Source organism: Protopterus annectens, chromosome 1.part2, assembly GCF_019279795.1.
Source record: "Protopterus annectens isolate FY-2018-M chromosome 1.part2, PAN1.0, whole genome shotgun sequence".
Lineage (NCBI taxonomy): Eukaryota > Metazoa > Chordata > Ceratodontiformes > Protopteridae > Protopterus > Protopterus annectens.
The window spans coordinates 698,104,694-698,128,108 of record NC_056727.1 but is presented as its reverse complement, the minus strand read 5'-3'; the positions used below and the strand labels follow the sequence as shown (position 1 = coordinate 698,128,108).

Below are 23,415 nucleotides of genomic sequence, written 5' to 3'. Positions count from 1 at the left end.
GACGTTCCATGCTTTCTAGGTTGGCAAAAACAAAGTGCCCACAAATTACCACATAGGTGGTAATCCATTAAGTACAGAAGTAGTAATTAGGGACCTGGGGACCCAAGTTGATAGCAATCTCTCATTTGACAACCACGTGGCCAAAGTGGTTAGAAAAACATTTTATATAGCCCACCTAATCATGAAGGGATTCACATCTAGATCAGGGGAGGTCATCGTGCCTCTTTACTCATCCCTCATCAGGCCCATAATTGAGTACAATGCCCCTTTTGGGGATGTACCTTACCAGACACCTGCAGCAACTGGAAAGACCCCAAAAGTACCTCACCAAGAGGATCAAAAGGCTCAAACAGATGCCATATGCTGCCCGGTTAAAGAAACTCCAGCTCTACTCAGTGGCATACCGCCTGCTCAGAGGCGATCTGTGCCTGACGTATAAAGCCATGTCCAACCCGGAATTAATGGACATGCTGCACCTCAGAAAATCCAAATCCCATCGAGCTACTCACTCGAGAGACTTGAACCTCAGCACTGAAATAAATAGGACATGCTGGAGGGACAGATTCATAACCCAGAGGCTCCCTTCACTCTGGAATAAAATCCCAGTCCAGGTTAGGCAGAGTCCTTCATTGACTCTCTTCAAGAGGAATCTTGATGACTGGATGGGAGATCATAGGTTTACCCCAGGTATCACTTCTGTGTCACTGTTAGACAGAGTCGCACAGTATACTAACCTCGAAAAAGGGCATAGCAAAATTAATTTAAAATGGGTGGCGAAAGCCAAACACACTCTGGCTAGGCTTATAAATGCCCTAGGGCAGATAGCCTAGTATGAACCTATTCTGTCTTCTATGCCCGGGGAGATTGACTCCTTCACCATATGAATGATGGTAATACAGACTTAGTGAACAGTTCTCAAAACCATTTAGAAAATTGATCAAAGTAACTGCAATACAATATTGCTGATACTTTAAACACAGCATAACTAATGATATGCTTAGCAGTGCTACTCATCGTCAGCTTATATGTATAAGTTTATGGCTCTGATATACTCTAATTCTTGCTTGCTGTCAGTTGTGTTGCTAGAAGCCCTTTTTTACACCTTCTTTCTGCAAAGCTTGGACCAGAATCTAGCAATGACAGAAGAAATGCAGGGGGGTGGAGTTGTTAGGCAAGTGGCAGCTTGGATTCCAAGAATCCGATTGGCTGCCACCACTTGCTACCTGGAAACCAAACCAAATTGGCTTGCTGTGATCACAAGCAAATGCAAAGTTCATGGCAAGCCGATTTTCTTGTAAATTTTAAATGTAAACATGAGGTTAATCCACACTGAAAATTAAGTTGAGAAGGTACCTGACAAAGTTCAGGCACTTTTTCAACTTAATTTTTAACAGTGAAGCTAAAAATTTACTACCATATTTAATGGTGCTTCTGGAAGGGACTCTGGTGGAACAACATACCTTTTCATGCGTCTCAGAGAGGGCTCGGGTGTAAGTGCAAAGGCGCCCTGAAAAGGTACTCAGGGTTAATGAGTTAAGGAGAATAACAATAGTAATACAGAATATTATATCCATAAAGTATCAGAAAGCATTCTAAAAAACTAAGCCAATAGAGGAAAGGGGAAAAGGAGGGCTTACCGATAGGGATGACTGCAATTACAGATATAGACAATTGGCAAGCGGGGGTTGGAATCTATTGGAGAAAATTAGCAAAGGAACCAAGGTATTGCATTGTGCCAATGTGGTTTGTTTTCATTTATATAAATGTATGATTACTTATGTCATAAGTGATGGTTTAATAAAGATGTGCCTTGTTAGAAAAGGGCAGGAATTTAATAATTTATGTTGCTTAGGTTATATGATATATAGCAATATATGTGAAGTATGTTTGTTTTTTAATAGTTTGATTACTTTTGTATAAATGTAAATTTGCCTATGTCACAAGTGATAATTCAATAAAGGTGTTAAAAAGACCCTATATAGTCTCCTCTCTCCTCCTTGTCCATATATCTTGAGAACCAATAACTTAAGCTGTTGGCTCAGGGTGCTACAGCGGAATCTTTCCATCCCAAGTGCCAGCCATCTGCCAAGAAGATCAAAAAAGTTAGGCCCCATCTGGTTGCTGTACATCCTCCCCTGACATCTCTCTGGAGGCTACTGTAAGTCTTGAAGACTGACCAGTGTTTGTTTTGGATTCCTCTATGTGGCCCCGTCGGAGGTCAGCATATATCAGAATTCTAGCACATCCTCAGAGGCTTTTTCAATGTCTGCTGCTGACATTGAGGGGGTACTGAGGGAAATTCCTGAGATTTTAGTTTGGACGGAAATTACCACCATTTTTGAATAATGTCAAAGGTCTGACACTCAAAGGTGTTTTTGGGCAGATGTCCCCAGGAAAAGAAATGAAAGACAAAACATGTTTCACCTGTTAAGGATCCTCAACATGATTGGCAAAATTTCACTCAGGGCTTGTTTAACGCTTTGATGACCTTGAAGCCTCCTCAAATGGCATCCCTCTCGGCTTTCCACTCCTTAGGAGGTTTAGAGAATTGGAGTCATCAGGTGAGGATTTAGATTCTGGGGAAGAATCCTTGACTTTTTCTTCCCAAATTCCTTCCATCCTGGACTAAGGTTCAGAGGAAGAGAGTTGCTTATGTCCAAACTTCCCTTGGAAGAGCTGCCTTTGGAGATGCTAGTGCCTGCATGATGGTTTATTTTAAAAGGAACTGTTCTCAGTTCTCTGATATTCAAAAGAGGTACTATGAACTCCTACAGATGGATTCTGCCAAGCCATCAGTGGTCTGTCCTGTTCTGGCACCCCTTTTAGACACTTTTTCTGCAGCCTGTATGGCTTCTGACTGTCAGCTTCCTGTGCCAAAAAAGATGATAGGTTTTGTAAGGTGCATGAGGACTGTAAGTTTCTTTATAATTGCCCTTCTGCTGATCCTTCAGTGGTATCAGATTCCTCATACAAACCTCTTAGTTGTTGCCACCTACTAGACTACTTCCTAATGACAAGCATAGTGGGTTATGGAAAGGTTCTGCAAGAAGGTTTATACTGCTGCCAGCTTTTTCCTTTAGGGCCACTAACTACCAGAGCCATATGACTAGGTATGTTTTGGCTCTCCATTCCTAGGTTCTTAAGGTAGTATCTGACCTTCTCGATTCTGAAGGGAAGGCTTCTGCCTTTTCTCCTTTTAGGGTCCACTTCTCAAGTTGCCCGTCACTCAATAAAATGTGCTATGATGCAGCAGCTGGCCTCTTCCACTGCTGATGCCATTGGTTCAGAGATGAGGCGTTATTCTTGGCTGTGTCAAGGCAAAATTTCTGGATGCACCTCTGGCTAGCAAAAGTCTGTTTGGGACTGCTGCTGCCAACTTATTTAAGTCTCTCTAGGATAAGTTTCAGAGGAACTATCCTTCCAAGTCTGCCATTGTTCGTAGACAGACTCTTCCCTATCCTTTGGGTAAGAAGAGTTCTAGACCTGTTCCTCCTGCTAAATCTACTCGGATTCCTTTCTCCCAGAAACTTTTTCAGGAAAAGCCTGGTTCTATTTGACACTTGGCCTTCCCTTCCTCTCAGCCGGGTTCCCTTGTCTGTCTGCCTCTTCTTGTCTCCTCCAAATTAGCATCAGAGCACCTCGGATTCTTGGGTTTGGTGTATTATCCATCAGGGATACTTCATGGTTTGGAAGACCCTTCCTGACCTTTCCTGGCAAACAACTTAATTTCCCAGAGGTTCTGCAGTCTCTCTCTTGGATCAGTACACCATTCAGCCCATTCTTCCCACGCAGGCTGGGGCAGGGGTTTAATTCCAGGATGTTTTTGCTCCCCTGAAAGGAGGGTACATGGAGACCAATTCTGTATCTTTCCCTGCTCAACAATTATTTCAAGATGCCTTCTTTTTGGATGTCATCTTTTCAGACATTGTTTTCTCTTGTGCTTCCCCGCGCTTTTCTAGTATCCCTGGATCTCAATGATGCATATTTTCACATCGTTAGTTATTCTCTTTTTAGGAAATTTTTGTTTCTCTAAATCTTCCTTGCATTTTCAGATCTCTGCTTTGCCCTTTGGCATTTCTGCTGCCCCAAAAGGTATTCACCAAATGCCTCACTCCTGTTGCAGACTTTAGGATATACACTTTTTCCTTATCTAGATGAAGCAGTCTGTTACAGGATCTCCCCTTCACCACTCTCTTTCACACAATCTGGAGTTCACCGGAAACATCCAGAAATCACTTCTGATGCTTTCTCAGGATCACATTTTCATCGGATGCAGGCATAAGACCATTACCCTGCTGCCATTTCTACCTGCCCCCTAGGCTGTGTCTCTGACAACTTTTTCTAGTCTCTTCTTCCTCTGTCCTGTGTCACAATCTGGGAATTTCACAGGGTCCTGAGAATTATGACTTCCACCATTCCCATGCTCCCTCTTGTCAGGCTCCATATCAGGAAATTTCATTGGTACCTCATATCGGTGTGGCTTCAACATTGCCACCCCCTGGATTTCCCTGATGTTCTTCGTGTTTCACTGTTGCAGTCATCACCTGTGGGGTTATCCCTGCTGTGGTAGCCCTCGGCCTGCCCGAATACCAGAGTCAAATTTGTTGCATCAGCTGCAGTCGCCTATAGTCTGACATCAGGTCTTCAGTGCTATAAAGCAAGGCAACCGACATCATTACATCAGTCTTTCTTGCCGTGGAGCCCGTAGCAGAAGCAGTTCATACAAGTGCTGGTCGGTAGCTACCAGAAGTCGAATTTCAGCCGAAAACGTCTAAAGCTAAGTACCTCGTTAGGGATCCCTTTTTCTTGCACTAACCGATGTCCGAAAAAGTTAACAATTGTCTCGCCTGTGGAAAGAAGATCCCACACCAAGACTTCCACTATTACTGCGTCATTTGTTTAGGCCCAGACCACGACATTCCTCGCCGGTTCAGTGCCCTATTTAATGCGAGAACCATTCGCCGTAGAGCTCTTTTCATAGACAGTTATTTTCGTGTTCCATCTTTGCATTCCAATATGGCGTTAGTCAGCCAGCAATCTGTGGACATTCAGAAAAAATGTAGAGACAGACCACACAAGGCTAAGTCTTCCGGCGACGCTACTGCTAAGTTCTCAAGAATTCAGTGAAGCGCTTTCGCAGCCCCTGATGCCCGATTCATTTTCTACGCAGGCCTCTACCAAGACCCTTTTGGTATGCCGCAGAAATCTTCTTTGTCTTCCGAACCTTTGACTGTGTCTGCCTCGGTTGGGTCCGGAGCCACTATGTAGGCACCAGCTTCCAAGGTGGCCTTTTGCACTACCGAATCTAGACAAAAAATGATGCCTTCTCTTCCGACTACCGTTTCTCTCAGACCAACAGATTCTCTCAGGCCTAGAAGCCAGGCCACTCCTAGGAAATCTGCTACCATCTAGCTACTGCTCCACCACTCCAAGCACAAATGCTGAAAATGGAGGATCTCATCTCCCTTATCCGGGGTAGTCAGGCCACAACTTCTACAAAGAAAAGGCACCGTTCTCCAGAAATTGACAGAACAGGATTCTGAGGAATATGACTATTCAGTTTTTGAAGAGGAACAGCATCCCTTAACTGCTTATGAGGATTCAGACGCAGAGGAATCCATCCCTTCTGCCTCCCCTCCAGAAGACCTTTCCTTTGGGGAAACCCTTCACTCCCTCAGGGAACATATCTAATGGGAATTCCAGGATTTCCCAATGTTTAAGAAAAGACTTAGAGAGTTTCTGGACCTGCCTCAGCACAGACCACTGGCCATCCCCCATTTTAGAAGAGGTGGATGATGATTTCCATGAATCCAGCTTAACCCCTGACGCCCTCCCTCCTTCTCCCAGTAAACCTGACAAGTACTACAGAGTACTAGATTATCACAAATACCTGTACAGAAATCCTGCTGCAGACCCAGAGGTCATTACACAGGGACCTAAAGGAACTAAGATTAGTTCTGCCAAAAATCCTCTTCCTTATGTCAAAGACTCTAGAGCTCTGGACAGATGGGGTAAAAAGTATACACCTCTGCAACCTTGGCTATCTGAGCACTCAGTTGTCAGTTCCATATGTTAAAATATCACCAACGCACTTTGGAACCATTAAAACAGAAAATTGCCACTTTTCCTGACTGTGCCAATTCAAAAGAGTTAGCAGATTTACTGCACTCTGCTTGTCAAGCGGCCAAACACTGTGGATATGATGCCCTAGAAGCATCTAGCAGGGCAGCTGTGAAAGGATCTGTTATTAGGAGACATGCATAGCTGAAGGAACAACCTCTCCCTGATCATGTCAAGTCTAAACTTATTGATGCACCCCTGAATAAGGAGAGCTTGTTTGGGGAAAAAGCTGAAGAGGTGCTTAAAAAGATGGAAGACAAAGCAAAATCTCTGCAAACAGTAAAATATTTATTTCAGGTTCAACCACCCAGGTTCAGCAGGAACTTTTTCTCTAAGCACTGGGACTTCCCTGCACCTAGCAGACAGGGCCAAGGTAAGCCCCACAGGGACTATCCAGGCCCCTATCCCAGGGCCAGCAGAGAAGAAAACAGTGGACCACTTCCATCTCTAAGGCAGGGAGTTCTAAGCCAACCTTCTATGGCAAATGCTCACAGTGAATCCCCCCTCCCCCCCGCCCTCCCTTCACTCATCAAAGACTAGGAGGAAGGCTCTCCCTCTTCAAAGACAATTGGCTTTCTGTAATAATGGACCAATGGGTCTTAAAGATCATTTGTCAGGGATACAAATTCTCATTCAGCAGCAAACTCCCAATTCCAAGAGGGTACCCAGACTTGCCTCCAAGTCAGTGGGCAGAGGCATTGAAACAGGTACAAACTCTCATTTCCCAGGGGCAGTAGAACTTGTACCCTCAGATCAAACAGGCAAAGGATTTTATTCCAGACTATTCCTTTTTCCCAGAAAAGAGGGCACCTGGCACCCCATCCTGGATCTCTCCATTCTGAACATCTCCCTGGTGGTCCCCAGATTCAAAATGCTAACTTTGCAGCAGCTGCTGCTACGCTAACAAAAAATGCCTGGCTAGTGACCCTAGACCTAAAAGATGCTTACTTCCACAACCCTATCAGGGAATCGTGCAGGAAATTCCTGCACTTCAGAGCAGGAACACAACACTTTCAGTTCTCTGTGCTGCACTTTGGTTTATCTACTGCACCCAGAGTATTCACCAAATGTTTGGCCCCGGCCATAGCATTCTGCAGACAAAGAAATATACAAGATTTATCCTTACCTGGATGACTGCCTCATTCAGGCAGAGTGCAAAGAAGAGCTGCTCCAAGACCTTCTCTTTGTCAAAACCCTCCTAACTTCCCTAGGGCTCACCATCAATGAGAAGAAATCAAAGCAAAACTCCACCAGGAAGATCATTTTATTGGGAGCTCTGCTAGACACAGCATCCCAAATGGCCTTTCTATCACCAGAAAAGCAGAGCTTCCTGTCACTCTACTTTACCCAGCTGGATCCCAGAAGTCACTTTACTATGAGGAAGTTCCTGCAAGCTCTGGGATACATGGCATCTTGCTTCCTTCTCATTCCTCTGACCAGGCTTCATATGAGAAAACTTCAGTAGTATCTAAAGAACCTTTGGTGCCAGCACTCTGTACATAGAGGCCTCTCTCCCTCTGATCCCATGTATAAGGGCTGAGTTTCTCTGGTGGGTACAGGCCTGTACCAGGAACAAGGGTCTTCCCTTCATCCTCCGCCCTACTGTCCAGGCCATCACCACTGACACCTCAGACATTCTTTGGGGCGCTCACCTAGCAGGCAGTTGCACCCAAGGTCTTTGGGATGCCCAGCAACTTCACTTGCACATCAATCAGAAATAAATGATGGCAGTGCAAAAGGCTCTGACATCTTTCAAACACCATCTCAGGCCAGGGGTGGTTCTTATAAAAACAGACAACACCACAATAATGTGGTACATCATCAAACGGGTGGGGGGGACCCAATCTTACCCCCAGTGCAGGTTAGCCATGAGCCTCTGGCTTACAGCTACCTCCATGGGTCTGCACCTAATTGGCCAATACCTACCAAGAGTCAGCAACACCATGTCAGACCACTTAAGCAGAAACTCACTGGACCCCCACGAATGGCAGCTCAACAGGGAAATCTTTATGCAAATTACTCAGGAGTGGGGGATTCCAGTAGTGGATCTCTGTGCCTCTCACCTCAACCACCAGCTACAAAAGTTCTGTACCACGGAGTATCACCTCCTAGCATGGAAGGTGGATGCCTTGACCTTCCCCTGGAACTCTCTCTTTGTGTAAACATTCCCTCCTCTGCCCCTTATTCCCTAGGTACTGATCAGAATAAGGGAGGAGAGACTAAAGGCCATCCTCATTGTTCCAGATTAGCCCAGACAGCATTGGTAGCCTTTACTATGCAGCCTGACCGTACAGCCCCCCCCCCCAAACAGCTTCCTCTGATCTCAGACCCCTTGTCCCAGGGGAGAGGGAAGGTACTGCACCCAGATTTACAGACTCTCAATCTCTCTCTCAATGGCTTATACCTTAAAAGCTAACAAAGGAGTCCCTGTTAAGCAAACAGATCCTAGAAGTTATCACAGAGACCAGAAGGCCCAGCACCAGAAAATAATCCCCAGGAAAATGGAAAAGATTCTTCTGGAGCCAGTCCAAAGGAGCCAGTACCTCCCATCCTTCCATCCCTCTTATCTTGGATTACCTAGCCAATTTGCTCAATAGTGGCCTCTCTTTCTCTTCTATTAAAATCCATGCCTCAGCAATTTCTGCCCATTTCGATTCAGACCCACCCCTCTTCTCTCATCCTTTGATTAAACAATTCATCGGAGGGGCTTCTAATATCAGACCTCCCAGAAGGCCTCCCACGCCACCCTGAGACCTGAATTATGTTCTAGAAAAACTAACCTTACTTTCTTTCGAACCTGCTGCTTCTACAGAATTGAAATACCTATCCCGGAAGACTGCCTTCCTACTAGCTATCACTTCAGCCAGAAGGGTATCAGAGCTTCAGGCTCTTATGGCTGTTGAGCCCTTAATCATTTTCCATGCAGACAGGGTCTCCCTGAGGACTTACCCACTCATTTATGCCCAAGGTGGTATCTTATGTGACCCTTAACCAGGCCATGCACCTACCCACCTTCTTTCCCAACCCTCAAAACAAGAGGGAAAGAATTCTACACTCACTATACATGCACAGACAACTCAGATACTTTCTGGACTGTACTAAACCTTTCAGAAAAACGGACCAACTACTTGTCATCTTTGCCCCTGGGGCAGAAGGGAAGCCCATTTCCAAACAAACCATTTCTAAACGAATATCACAGTGCATCCATTTTTGCTACAGACTACATGGGAACCCCCCCCCCCAAGTCTATCCATACCCATTCCACTAGAGCAGCCTCCACTTCCACAGCCTTCCTCAGAGGAGTTCCCACCAGGGACATCCTGGAAGCTGCCACCTGGACCTCTGTCCATACCTTTACAAAGGATTACCACTTACCTCTTTTTTCTAAGTCTAGGGCAGAGTTTGTCTCTGCAGTTCTGCAGGGCCTGCTGTCCCATGCCTAGGACTCCAACCTTTCCTTTCACTCTTCTCCTCAGCTTTGGGAATCCTCCCACAGGTGATGACTGCAACAGTGAAACACGAAGAACATAGTACAGTTGTGTACACTTACTATAAATGTAGATGTTCGAGTGTATTCACTGGTGCAGTCCAGGTTTCCCTCCCTCTGTCTCCCATATAACATCTTCCCCTAGGGGGACATAAGCTTCTCACGGTGGTTTTTGGCCACCATTACCACCTTTCCTTATTTCCGTGTGCTGCTGACAGGCTAGGGCAAGAAAAACTGATGTAATGATGTCAGCTGACTTGCTTTATAGCACTGACGACCTGACATCAGACTACAGGTGACTGCAGCTGACGCAAAAAAAAATTGACTCTGACATTTGGACCGGCCAAGGGGTACCACAGCAGGGATAACCCACAGGTGATGACTGCAACAAAGAATACACTCGAACATCTACATTTATGGTAAGTGTACACAACTGTACTTTCCTTTTCTTCCTTGTCACAAGCTCGAGCTTCAGTGGTATATTCTTCAACACTCTCTCTCAGTCCAGGACTTCCTTTCCAAGCTCCAGTTCCCAATGAAGAGCTTTTCACTAATGCCTCAGACAGGGGGTGTGGTGCCTTTTGTGTTCTCTAGAAGGTCCAAGGTCTCTGGCCTCCTCATCAGAGTTAGGATCATATCAGTGTCAGAGATGAGAACTCTGCTGTTGGCTCTACAAGCTTTTCCTTCCCTCTTTCATCTCTGGCCCCTCAGAGTCTTCACTGACAGCATCAAAGTGGTGTGGTATGTCAACAAGCAAGCGGGGGGCAGAAGGTCCTGTCTTCTTTGCAGCTTGGCTCTTCAAGTCTTGGATCTAGCTATACAGTATTTGACTGTTAAGGCAGTTTACATTCCTCTAAAGCACAGTGTAGTGGCAAACTCTTTGAGCAGGTCCAGAAGACAAGCTCACAAATGGGTACTTCACTGAGATGTGTTCCTGGACATTGTCCATCAATGGGGTACTCCTTAGGTAGATCTCTTTGCTTCACTTCTGAACAGTCACCTTCCACTATTCTGTTCCAGAGCCCCAGGTCCTTTGAGTTGGAAAGTGGGAAACCTGTCTTTTCTTTGGAAAGGGATATTTCTATACTCGTATCCATCCGTTCCCCTGTTACCATAGGTTCTGCACAAGATCAGGCAGGACTCTCCCAAAATCTTGCTGGTGACTCCCTTTTGACACAAACAACATTGTTTCCCCCTCCTCTGCCACTTTGCCAGAGACAGTTACCACAAGTTACCCCACTGGGTGAATCTTCTCTCACAAGATGGATCGCTTGTCCATCCTCACTTGTCCACTCTTCAACTGACACTGTGGGGTGATAGAGTTTTAATCACTTTAAACACCTTTTTTTCTGGGGATTTGCTCCAGGTTTTGCAGGAGGCCAGGAGACTCGCTACCACAAAATCCTCTCTCTCCAAATGGAAGAGATTTTCTGTCTGGTGCTTCTCTTGCCATCAGGATCCCTTATCTGTGGAGGTTCCTTTGGTTCTGTCATTTGTGTAATCTGCTCCATGCTGGGTTGGCATACTTTTCAGTTAAAGCTCACCTGTCAGCAGTTTCTGCTCTTCTGCCCTTGAACTTTCCTCTGGCCTCTAGATTTGAGGTCAGCTAATTTCTTAAAGGCAAATCAGGCCTCCCAGGAAGCGTATTCCATCTTTTTTGGGACCTCAGTTTTGTACTTGAAAAATTAACACGGGTTCCTTGTGAGTCTGCTTCTTCAACTTCCTTAGAACATTGTACTTGGAAGACTGTTGTTCTTTTGGCTCTTAATTCAGCCAAGAGTGTCTGAACTTCAGGCTCATGGCTATTCCTCCTTTTCTAATTTTTCAGAGGCAGGGTGTATCTTCATACCACTCCTCCTTTTATGCCTTAGGTGGTTACTGAGTTGTCCCTTAATCAGTCTATTCATATTCCTTCCTTTTTTCTTCTCTGCAGTCTACCAGTGAGAAGGTTCATTAACACCTTGGATTTGCATAAACAGCTAGGATGTTTTTTAGATAAAACTAAGTTATTTGCAAATCTGAGCAGCTTTTTTTTCATCCCAAGATTTTGAGTTTGGTTGTTTCAAAGCAAACCATTTCCTCCTGGATTTCTGATGTCATTTTCTTCTGTTACTCTTTTTATAGCAAATGTCTTTCCTCATCGGTAAAGGCATATTCTGCTAGGGCTGTTGCCTCCTCTCGTGCTTTTTTCAAGGGTCAGGATACCAATTGTATCCTTGAGGCTTCTACTTGGTCTTCTGTTCATACTTTCAGTAAACGTTACAAGTTGGATGTTATTTCCCGGGACAAAGCAGGGTTTGCAAAGTCTATTCTGCATGAGCTTGTGGAAGGTTCTTTTGCACCTTCCTCCTGCATGGCTTTCTTTTGTACTCTCCCGTAGGTGAAGAATACTGCAATAGTGATATGGAAGGACATAGTACAGTTCTGTAAAATTTTAAGACAACAGTAGATATCCTTCTCTTCACTGTTGTATTCACTCCCTCCCTCCCTCCTTTCCCCTGTGTCCTGACTGTTGCTCTGTGTTCCTTTCCCTTGATGGCTGAGGGGTCCTTCGTCCTTTTTTTATTTTGGATGCATATGTTCCTCCTTGTGCCCGAGGGTATTCTGTTCCTCCTGAGGCCTTTTCACTTCAGAGCGTTTGCATCCGTATGTCACCTTCATTCCCCACATGTTGAGTGGGGAACATATGTGTGATGTATGGTACCTATAAGAGTTGTAGGCTTTGATATACTGACCCAACATTGAGCTGTCCTTGGCAGGAGATCCCTTAGGTGAAGAACACTACAGCAGTGAAGAGAGGACATAATCTAGTGTTATGGTAAGATTTTATAAAACTGTACTTTCCATTTTTTAAATAGCTTCTTCCCCAACATTGTCATTTGTAGTAGAACTGAACACTTTCCAAAAAAAGGTTCCCATCTTTCTTGGTCATCCTTGTCAAATTTCCAGTAAATTTCATCCGTTAGTAAGAACATACTTTTACATGCCCAAGCAGACTTCATAATATCCGTGTAGGGATTCACTTAATAATCTCGAAGTACTAAAATCTCGAATTTCAGTATCTTGTGTCCATGAGGCAGAAAATCCAAAAACCTGAAAACCCAGAAGCGCAAAATTAAAAATTGCGACTTCTACACTAAACATACCGCAGACACAAACACATACACCTCCCTTCACATACACAAACCTACCCTGTATACAAGCAGGAGGGCTGTGCCCCCTCCACACCCCCTACTTAAATATACTAACTCTGAGGTCGCACTACACAGACAAACACACAAAAACACCACCACACAAGCTACACTCCCCTTGCGCACACACATCACACTAACAAGACACAAACTAAAGCCCCTACCCAAAACCCGTAAAACACAAACACTTACCTACATCTCCAGCCACCCACTCACACACCGCAACACCAAAACCGCTAATTCAAAATCTCCGAACTTCGGGATTTTGAATTTCCTGTTTCTGGGGTTTTGGTATTCTGCACTTTCGTCCTTCTGGTATTGGGCTACTGAAATTCGGGATTTCAGTAGTTCGAGATTCTGGAGGGAACCCCCGTCTAGACATTTGCCCACTAAGATTCTAAACTTCATTTTGTGGTATATCTCAGGTCAGACAAACCTTGTTCCATTTTTCTTTGGTATATTGTTTGCCTGACTTCCTTTCCCAGTATTTCTTTATTTTGTCTGACTGCCCCTCATAGTTTGTGTATCCAAGATTTGTGCGTCCTACTAGTTACATTTTCTTTGTAGTTGATTGAATTATTGGTTCTCTCAAGAAATCTGCTAGGCTGGTTCAGTTTTTGTTGTTCCCTCTCTGTCTTATTTCTAGCAGCAGACCCAAGTATAGCAACTGATAGAGCCTGAAGACCAAAAGCTGCTTATGCATTTAGTCATAGTTTTCTCAAGAAAAGTTATTTAATAGTAAGCTGCATCATAAATTTACATTTGTGAGTGATTCTCTGTCTTAACCCCCGTTTCTTGAAGTGCAACATAGAGAACATTTGGGCAGGGCATCTAGATTAATTAGAAATGGCCAAGTGTTTAAAGATGAACTCCAAGATATTGGTCAGGCTCTTTCAGGAAAGAGGCTATTGCTAGAGCAGGGAGACAGTGATAGCAATGGACATCAAAGATATAAAGGTATATAAAATTCCCACGTTTTTTGAAGCTGGTTTTCCTAGCATTTTGAGGGTGGGACACGTATGCAATCAGCGTATTGTACGTTTTTTTATTTTTATTCCCCTAACAGATTTGTTTTTCAATTGAATTGTACAGGTTATAGGCCACATTAAAGGTGGGAAGAGTTTTGAAATGATTTATTTTGGTTTCTGTCTCATTTTTATATATCACAAAAACCTGGCATTTTAGTATGTGTGTGTGTGTGTGCGTATGTAGATATATATATATATATATATATATATATATATATATCTATGGGTTCCCTTCAGAATCTCGAACTACTGAAATCCCAAATTTCAGTAGCCCGAGACCAGAAGGCCGAAAGTGCAGAATACCAGAACCTCAGAAGCGCAAAATTCCGAAGTTTGGAGATTTTGAATTAGCGGTTCTGGTGTTGCGGTGTGTGAGTGGGTGGTTGGAGATGTAGGCAAGTGTTTGTGTTTTACAGGTTTTGGGTAGGGGCTTTAGTGTGTGTGTCTGTGTGTTTTGTTAGAGTGATGTGTGTGTGCGAGGGGAATGTAGCTTGTGTGGTGGTGTTTTTGTGTTTGTCTGTGTAGTGCGACCTCGGAGTTTGTATATTTAAGTAGGGGGGGCTTGCCCCCCTGCTTGTATGTAGGTTAGGTGTTTGTGTATGTGAAGGGAGGTGTATGTTTGTGTCTGCGGTATGTTTAGTATAGAAGTCGCGATTTTAAGTTTCGAGCTCCTGGGGTTTCGAGTTTATGGAATTTTGGCTTCATGGTCTTGAGATACTGAAATTCAAGATTTCAGTATTTCGAGATTATGAAGTGAATCCATATGTGTGTGTATGTATATGTGTGTGTGTGTATATATATATATATATATATATATAAGAAAGAATATATATCATTTTGGATAAGGGAAAAGATTTGTGATTCTTTTGGTTTGGTTTATCTGGCTAGATGGGTAAAACCACAAAGAACCTCTCAGTGTATTTATTAAGTTTATATAAACCATCAAAACTAAGGATGGAGACAGCACATCATATAAACACAGTATGGTTTCTTTTGAATATAGAAAATGTGTGTTCTATGTTGTTGAACAGTTATAGTCAGGCTTGAAAAGAAAGAATTTTAGTAATAAACTAGAAATTAAGTGCCGTGACGGCTTTTATTGGCTGTATATTGACAAGGTCTAAATAATGCATTAACATCAAATGTATTTTAATAGGAAGACTGTTAAACTCCTTTCTGCTTTTTTAAGTTATACTTGTACTTTACTCTGTATCAGAGTCAACATCTGAAGGTTTTCTTTTGACTTGCTTGTACCCTAGATGTACATCCAGCTTATTAATAGTTTGTTTTTTTGTTACTTTTATAATTGTTTTAGTAGTAGTTCGTATTTTTCTAAGATGTATTTGTATGATATTCAACATTTTTAAATGGTAGTTATTTTTGTATAAAATGGTTTGTGGTTTGGGCAGCCCTTTATAAAATAAGTGATTGTAACAACTGTTGAACAATCATTTGACAATATTCATATGTTTTTTTTTTACACTTAAAAAGGGCTGTATTGAGTTAGAAATCGTTCTGAAGATATTCCATGTGATAAAAGAACAAAAGCACTAAACATCTTTATAAAGTCTATTATTTATTTTATTTATCTTTCTGTTGACCAGGTTAGTCCTATTAGCTTAGTAGTCTCTTTTCAGGAGAATTGATACTGCTAGGAAGATTTGGCCATGGCATCAGGGAACTTCCCCTACTCTTCGCAATAGGTACAGTGGGATCAGCGTTACCACCAACTGAAGCAAATGGGACCTCGGTTTAACATCTCATCCAAAAGATGATGCATTCAGGAGTGCAGCACCCCCCCTTATCCAGTACTGCACTGCAATGCACATTCAGTGATCAATTTACCTGTTGAGGGAATAGAGCCCACAGCCTTCTGCACTAAAGGCGAGTGTGTACTGCCTGTTGGCACTACTGACACTGCTTTCAGTGCTTGTTATGTTTTGTTGTTTTCAGAGATTTATAACAGGGCTTTATAGGTTTGCACTGTAAGGTTATGTTGTCTACCTCAATGAATCTCGCTTGTTCAGGCACTATTTGTGGAAGGCCTAGTTTATCAAGTTAATGCTGATGATAAGCTCAATGGTATAGTTGTAATAGAACCTCAGACAAGTAGTACTACAACTTAAAAACAGTGCTTTTGCAGGGAGATTTGTAAAGGTATGATATTCCTGTGGTATTGAGATCAATTTTAGAAACTATTTGTACCTGAAAAAATACTTTTATCATTTGACAGGACAGAATTGTTGACTGGCATTTTAAAATGGTTCCGCTATTCAGGATCACAATATCTTGGGTAAGAGGAAATGCACATAGTACCCCTTCCCCAAGTTAGTGATCTTTTGGGTATTATTATATGAGTAGAAGTCATTATTCCTTTCTGTTGTAGTTTTGTAAAAACACAATTCCAGTTTTTACCTCTGTTTGTAGGCCAGCATGAAGTTCCAGTAGCTGGAGTGAAGTCATGCAGAAGATTACAGTTATTTTCACATAGGCCCAGCTAGCCTCCATAAAAATTCTAACAGCTTTTAGTTTCTACAAAATTTAGGAGAGATTACCAACCTGATAGTCTGTGACATTGTTGCAACTCTCTTAGTTGTGACTCGAGAGATTTAGACCCTCCACACCAGCTCACATTCTGTATTGCAGCTGACATTCCAGGTTAACTGTTTAAAGAAACAACCCTGTTCTTGAAGTTCCCCATGAAAATTTGGTTAGGTAGGGCTTAACATATCAACCCTTTTCCACTAGACCCTTTCGGTCTACCATATCACAGCTACGTACATTGAGACATGCCTACTTATTTTCCATATCGATGGTTCCCATTTTATTCCATTTCCTTCTAAAAGGGTACAGTGCCTCTGACTTGTTCAGTCACCAAATTTTCTCTACCCTTGTTTCCTGCAGACTGTTATGCAAGTGTAACTACCTTCTAAATGAATACATCACTAATTGGGTGACTTGACATGAACAAAATTCTTCTAAAATTAGTCCATTTCATTTTCACCTTTTCGATTTCACACACACACACACACACACACTCCATCTCTTTTCTGTCTGGCTCAGACATTTCAGATTGCCTATGATCAAATCTCATAAAGGTTTGTAATAGAATTTATTTAAAAAAATCAAGCTGCTTTCATATGTAGAATGCACCTATTGCACCCTTAATGGCAGGAACAAATGCAATCTTAGTAATGTAAAATGATTTTATTTTAAATAGTGCCCCCCCCCCCCCCCCCAGTCTACTCCCAAACATATTTACTTTATTTAATTTTATTTTACTTGACAAGGTACCTTTTCCGTCTGTTTGTCAACTGATGTCACAGTAACATATCAGGTGCCTAATGTGAAATGCTGCTGTGCATCAGACCTGGAAGGAAGAGTAATGCTGCTTGCTGTTGCATTAGCTTCCTATTTCCATATATCTTCTTCTATGATTTACTTTTAAATTATACACTGCATAGTAAGTCTGCCTGTAATTTAAGATAGATAAAAACTGTCTTGAGACTTTTTTTTTTTTACTAGCAGTTTCTGGATACCCCAAAAATACAAGTAATCTCTGTGACCATGCTAGAAAAATTCTCTGCTGGTGTTAGACACATTGTGCACCTGCAGCTAAAGGATTATTACTATTCATTTATGTATGTATATGTGAGTATTTTATTGTTATCATTGTAGGTTTTTTGGTTATTCAGCAAGTAAAAAAAGCAACATTTTTGAATTGTAGTAGAGTCCTACTGTAAACTATCTGGTGTATATTTTACATTATGAGATAAATATAGGTAAATCTTAAGTACATTTTTTTGTCTTCTTGATAGTACTTAATATAGTTCATTAGCTGTGCAATTTAAGCTTCATTAATTTGTACTTCTAAGTGTATGTCTCACCTTTCTTTTTAAACAGTTCTAGAAGTGAACAGAAGTACTCTTTTCAAATGCGAATAGGGAGCAGAGTTACTCACCCCTCACTTAGTGCTAGTAACGGTAAGTTTTACTTCCGGTAAGAATTTGTGCATTCCTTATTCTGTCTTCTGCAGTACTCTTAAGCGATGTATTTTTTTTTTCAAGTTTACCTTTTCATTTTCTAAAGATCAGTCAAGCACTGATTTCTTTTTGGGACCTTTAGAGACTGTGGGGCCTACAGAGTATATATATCCAGAGATATCCATTTTGTGAACTTGCATTGACAAAAGAATGCAGCAGTTATATCAGAATTGGCTTCAAGAATTAAGGTAGTTAAAACCATAAATTTTGCTCTGACTATATTTACATCATTGTTAACGAGTTTTAGTTCAGTTGTCACCACTTACTGGTTTTGACTGCCTTTGTTCTTGAGGAAGACCTCTTCAGCTATCATGTTTTTGATCTGGACCATGTGGTCTACACAAGCAGTTTTAGGTCAGAGTTGTATGTTTTTTTAATTTTCTTTTATGTGGTCTCTCTGAATTCATTTTAATTGGTATATTTTTCCAGGACATTTGTTTGCTTAGTTTCAAGGCATTGCTTTTTTCTTCATTTCAAAACGTCATTAAGTGTGACTGAGATAGGTTGCCTTTTTTCTGAATATTTCCACAGTGTGTTTATTTGTATGTATTAGAACAATGAGTTGTGCAAGGACTTCAAAGCTAGTAATAGGTAGTTGAGCAACCCTGACGTTTTTCTGTTACTTAAAGAAATAGTAAACTCTATATCTTGCAAAAATCAGAGGTGATGGATTTCAAGGAAAAGCATACATCTCCTGCATACTTCTCAACCTCATAACACAGTAAATCTGGACAAAGCCTAAAGTAATCGGCAGACAAAAGCCCAAAAATGGGGACATATTTTAAGTATTGCTCTTATAAACATAAAAAGCTGCTAGAATAGCAAGATTTGTACTTCCATTCATTTTCTGAAGGATGAAGTCTGAAACTCAATTATATGTCATTATTTGGTTATTTAGTGACTTCAATCCTCAGTAATTTGCTGGAAAACCACAAATTTTATGAAGAACAGACCAAATATTTGAGCCCAAAATTTGGGCATTCTGCAAAAATCTGTACAGTTGAGAGGTATGATTAGTTTCCTGATACTTTTCTCACCACAGCTCTCAGAAATACTAAGGCCCCTGAAGAGTCCTTTTGAGATGGAAAACAAAAGCAACATTTTGTTGCTTTCATTTTCTAAATCTGTAAAGCATAGCAGGTTGTACTTCTTAGTATTCTCTAACACTGAAGAACTTCATGCATAGAACCCTGTTGCAAGATGCAAAACTAGTCTCTAAAGAGAGAACTATTGATGTTCTTCGTGTTTCACTGTTGCAGTCATTACATTTGGGTAATCTGCTGGCAGGTTGCCCTCAGTCGGCCTGATTAACAAAGTCTTGGGACTTGCGTCAGTTGTCCCTTCTTCCATGACGTCAGGTCGTCAGGGGTATAAAACATGCAGCCAATGCCATTACATCAGTCTTTTTTGCCACGCGGTGCCTGAAGCAGAAGCAGTTCGCAAGTGCCGGTCGGCCGACTCCTGAAATTTTCATTTTCGAGTTTCAGAAGCGAAGTCTTCAACTAAAAGCCAAGTACCCCATTGGGGAAACTTTTTCTTGCTCCTTACCGATGTCAGTAAAAGTTAATAATTGTATTACTTGTGGGAAGCAAATACCTCATAAGGATTTTCATTTCTATTGTATTCCTTGCCTAGGCCCTGATCACAATGTGCCTTGCTATCGGTTTTGTGCTAAATTTAATCTGTGCACTATTAAATGCCAGTATATTTTTGCTTCTAAATATTTTAGATCAAGATTTAACTATCCAAAAATGTCGTTGGTTAACAATCCGACTACCGGAATACCTAAAAAAATGCAAAGAAAAAGAGAGAGACCATCGCGGTCCCAAACCGATGACACAGCTTCTCCTAAGCCAGTCGCCGGTACTTAGTGAGGCACTTTCGCAGCCCCTGATACCCGCTACTATTGATTCGCAGGCCTCTACTGAGATCCATTTGCAGTCCGGTATGCCGCGAGATACTTTTAAGTATTGAACCCGTGGATGTCTCTACCTTAGATGGGTCTGGAGCTGCTGAGCAGGCACCGGCTCCTGAGGGTGTTTTCAGGCCTAAAGATTTGTATATTAAACCGACCCAATCTTCAAAACTAAGGCCAAAAACTACTTCTATGTCTAAAAAAATTACTCTTGGGCCACATGTACAGGCCCCAATGCCTAAAAAACAAATCATCAAAATGGCTGAGGATTTAATTACCTTGATCAGGGGTCCCCCCCATGCTAAGACGCCTAGGCAAGGCACTGACTATGAATCTTTAGATCAGGTTTCTATTTCTTCTGATTAGGAATTATCTATACCAACTTATGAGGACTCTGATGCAGAAGGCTCCATCCCTTCTGCTTCTCCTCCTGAGGATTTTTCTTTTGGAGAAACTTTGCATACCTTAAGTGAGCACTTTCACTGGGAGAGTCAGGATTTCTCAGAATCTAAAAAGAGACTTGGGGATTTTCTTCTTCCTCAGCATAGGCCTTTGGCTATACCTCCTGTTCTAGACATTGTTGATGTTTTCTCAGAATCCAGTATGACTCCTGATTCCCTGCCTCCGGCTCCTAGTAAGCCAGACACATACTACAGGGTACCAGATTCCCACAAATTCCTTTTTAAAAACCCTACTGCTGACCCTGAAACCACTTCCCAGGGTCCCAAGAGCGTTAAGGCTTCTACTGCTAAAAATCTTACCCCTTCTCATAGAGATTCCAGGACGCTGGATAAATGGGGTAAGAAGGTTTACACATCTACAACCTTGGCAAGCAGGGCTTTAAACTGTCAATTTCATATGCTTAAATATTAACAGCATGTCATGGGTTTACTTGAACAGAAAATGATGTTGATTTCTGACTGTGTGGAAAATAGAGTTGCAGGATTTATTGCATTCAGCTGAACAAGTTGGAAAACATACTTTGCAATGTGGTTTTGATTCCTTGGAGGCCTCTTGCAGGGCTCCTGTAACTGGATCTGTGATAAGAAGGCATGCTTGGCTCAAGGAGCAAAGTCTGCCTGACCGTGTTGAAGCAAAATTATTGGATACTCCTTTACAACAGGACATCCTATTTGGGAATAAGGCTGAAGAAGTTTTGGAAAAGATGGAAGATAAAGATAAATTTATGCAAACTGTGAAAGATTTCCTACAAGTGCAGCCACCCAGGTTTATTAGGCACTGGCCTACTAAGAACTGGTCCTTTCCAGTACCCACTAGAGCCGCTCAGGTCAAACCTAGGCATTCCAAAGGCTGCAGGTTTCAGTCGCAAGGAACTTTTAGAACAAAGCAATGGGGTGCCTCCACCTCCAAATCTGGAAGCAATAAGGCACCTTCCTATGGTAAACAGTCTCAATGACTTTTCACTGCAATCACCAAGCACCCCCTTGGGGGGAAAACTGGCACTTCATGCACGAAACTGAAAACTGATTACCCAGGACAAATGGGTTTTAAATATAGTATCCCAGGGATACAGATTTCATTTCCACACATTGCCAATCCCAACAGGATGGCCAGATCTGCCTCCAAATCAGTGGGCAGAGGCCCAGAACCAAGTTATGTCCCTCATTAATATGGGGTCTATTCAACCAGTACCAGAAAAAGAAAAGGGACAAGGTTTTTATTCAAGAATGTTCCTGGTACCCAGAAAAAACAAATCATGGCATCCAATTCTGGACTTATCCATTCTAAATACATTTCTGGACATTCCAAAATTCAAGATGCTGACTCTTCAACAGTTACTACCTATGCTAGGCAAGGATGCCTGGTTGGGAACTCTAGACTTAAAAGAGGCTTACCTGCATATCTCAATCAGGGAATCTTGCAAAAGATACCTCTGCTTCAAAGCAGGCTATTTGCATTACCAGTTCTCTGCACTGCCCTTTGGCTTATCTACTGCAACCAGGGTCTTCACAAAGTGCCTGGCACCAGTAATTGCATTTTGCAGGCAAAGAAATATTCAAATTTATCCATACCTGGACAATTGTCTAGTTCAGGCAGAAAACAAGGACACACTTCTAAAACATCTGGCATTTGTAAAAATGCTTCTAACTTGTTTAGGGTACACCATAAACGAAAATAAATCACAACTGGTACCCTCTCACATAATTACATTCCTGGGTGCATGCCTGAATACAACTGCCCAGATGACTTACCTTACGTCAGAAAAACACAATTGATGACTTACTTCAAACAGGTGGCCACACAAACCCAGCTTATCTGCAAGACAAATTCTGCAGGCCTTGGGGTTTATGGCCTCCTGCATTCTTCTAATTCCATATGCAAGACTGCATATGATGAAACTTCAATGGTATCTAAAAAGTCTATGGAGTCAGCATTGTCACAGCCTGGAAATGATGATTCCTATCATTCCTTGCCTGCAGCTAGAGTTCCTATGGTGGGGAGAGGCCTGCCACCAAAACAAGGGACTGTCATTCATTCCACCCCCTGCCACCCAAACCCTTTCTACAGCCTCATCAGACTATGCTTGAGGGGCGCATCTGGCAGGGAGATGCATTCAGGGCCAATGGGGCCCAAATCAAATGCACCTACATATCAATCAGAAAGAGATGCTAGCTGTACAGAATGCTCTGACAGCCTTCAAGGATTACCTTCATCCAGGACAACTACTGATAAAGACAGACAACACCACAGTCATGTGGTACATAAACAAGCAGGGGGGTACACATTCTTTACCCCCCTTGCACACTAGCCATGGCATTGTGGAACACTGCCTTGACTTATCAAATACATCTACAAGCTCAGTTCCTGCCAGGAAAACAAAATACTCTGGCAGACGAACTAAGCAGAAATCTTATGGACCCACACGAATGGAAACTGGATCCACAAATATTCAGCATGTTGACAAGCAAATGGGGGAGCCCAGACATAGTTTTGGGGTGAGGCAAAAAGATTTATCAGTTGGACAAATTCTGCACAAGAATTCATCACAAAAAAGCTTGGAGAGTGGATACTCTATCCTTCAGCTGGAAAAAACCTATTAGTCTATGCCTTTCCTCTGCCTCTGCTCTCCAAGGTCTTACTAAAAGTCAGACAGGAAAAAACAAAAATTATTCTGATTGCTCCAGACTAGCCTCAACAACACTGGTACCCATTCCTGCGCAATATGTCACACCTTCCTCCGTGGTACCTGCCTCAGACACTTTACCTACTGCCTCAGCAGAACTATCAAATTCTGCACACTCTGCTCCAAACTTTGAATCTTGCAGCATGGCTAATCAACTAATTTCACCAGTTACATCTCTCAGTAAACCTCAGATGGATGTTGTTTTGGAAGCTAGAAGGCCTTGTACTAGGAAATCTTATGCTGACAAATGGAAAAGATTCTGTGTCTGGAACCAGACGCAAGGAATAAGCACAGCAATGCCCAATATTCCTCAGATTCTGCAATACTTAACTGAGATGCTTCACAAGGGCTTATCTTTTTCTTCCATAAAAATCCATGCCACTGCTATTTTAGCTCATTACAACACATAACCTCCCCTCTTTTCTCATCCTCTGCTAAAGCAGTACCTCAGAGGGGCCAAAAACTTAAGACCTCTCAGGAGATCAC

At 42.3% G+C, this 23,415-nt stretch overlaps 1 protein-coding gene across 1 annotated transcript in view; it reads left to right on the top strand.

Moving 5' to 3' along the window:
- Positions 1-23,415, top strand: part of LOC122790858 — a 1,163,840-nt gene that overhangs the window by 888,154 nt on the left and 252,271 nt on the right. Inside the window, exon 14 of the mRNA XM_044058512.1 lies at positions 17,730-17,809. Coding sequence (XP_043914447.1) covers positions 17,730-17,809 — 80 coding nt within the window. The remainder of the gene's footprint in view (positions 1-17,729; positions 17,810-23,415) is intronic.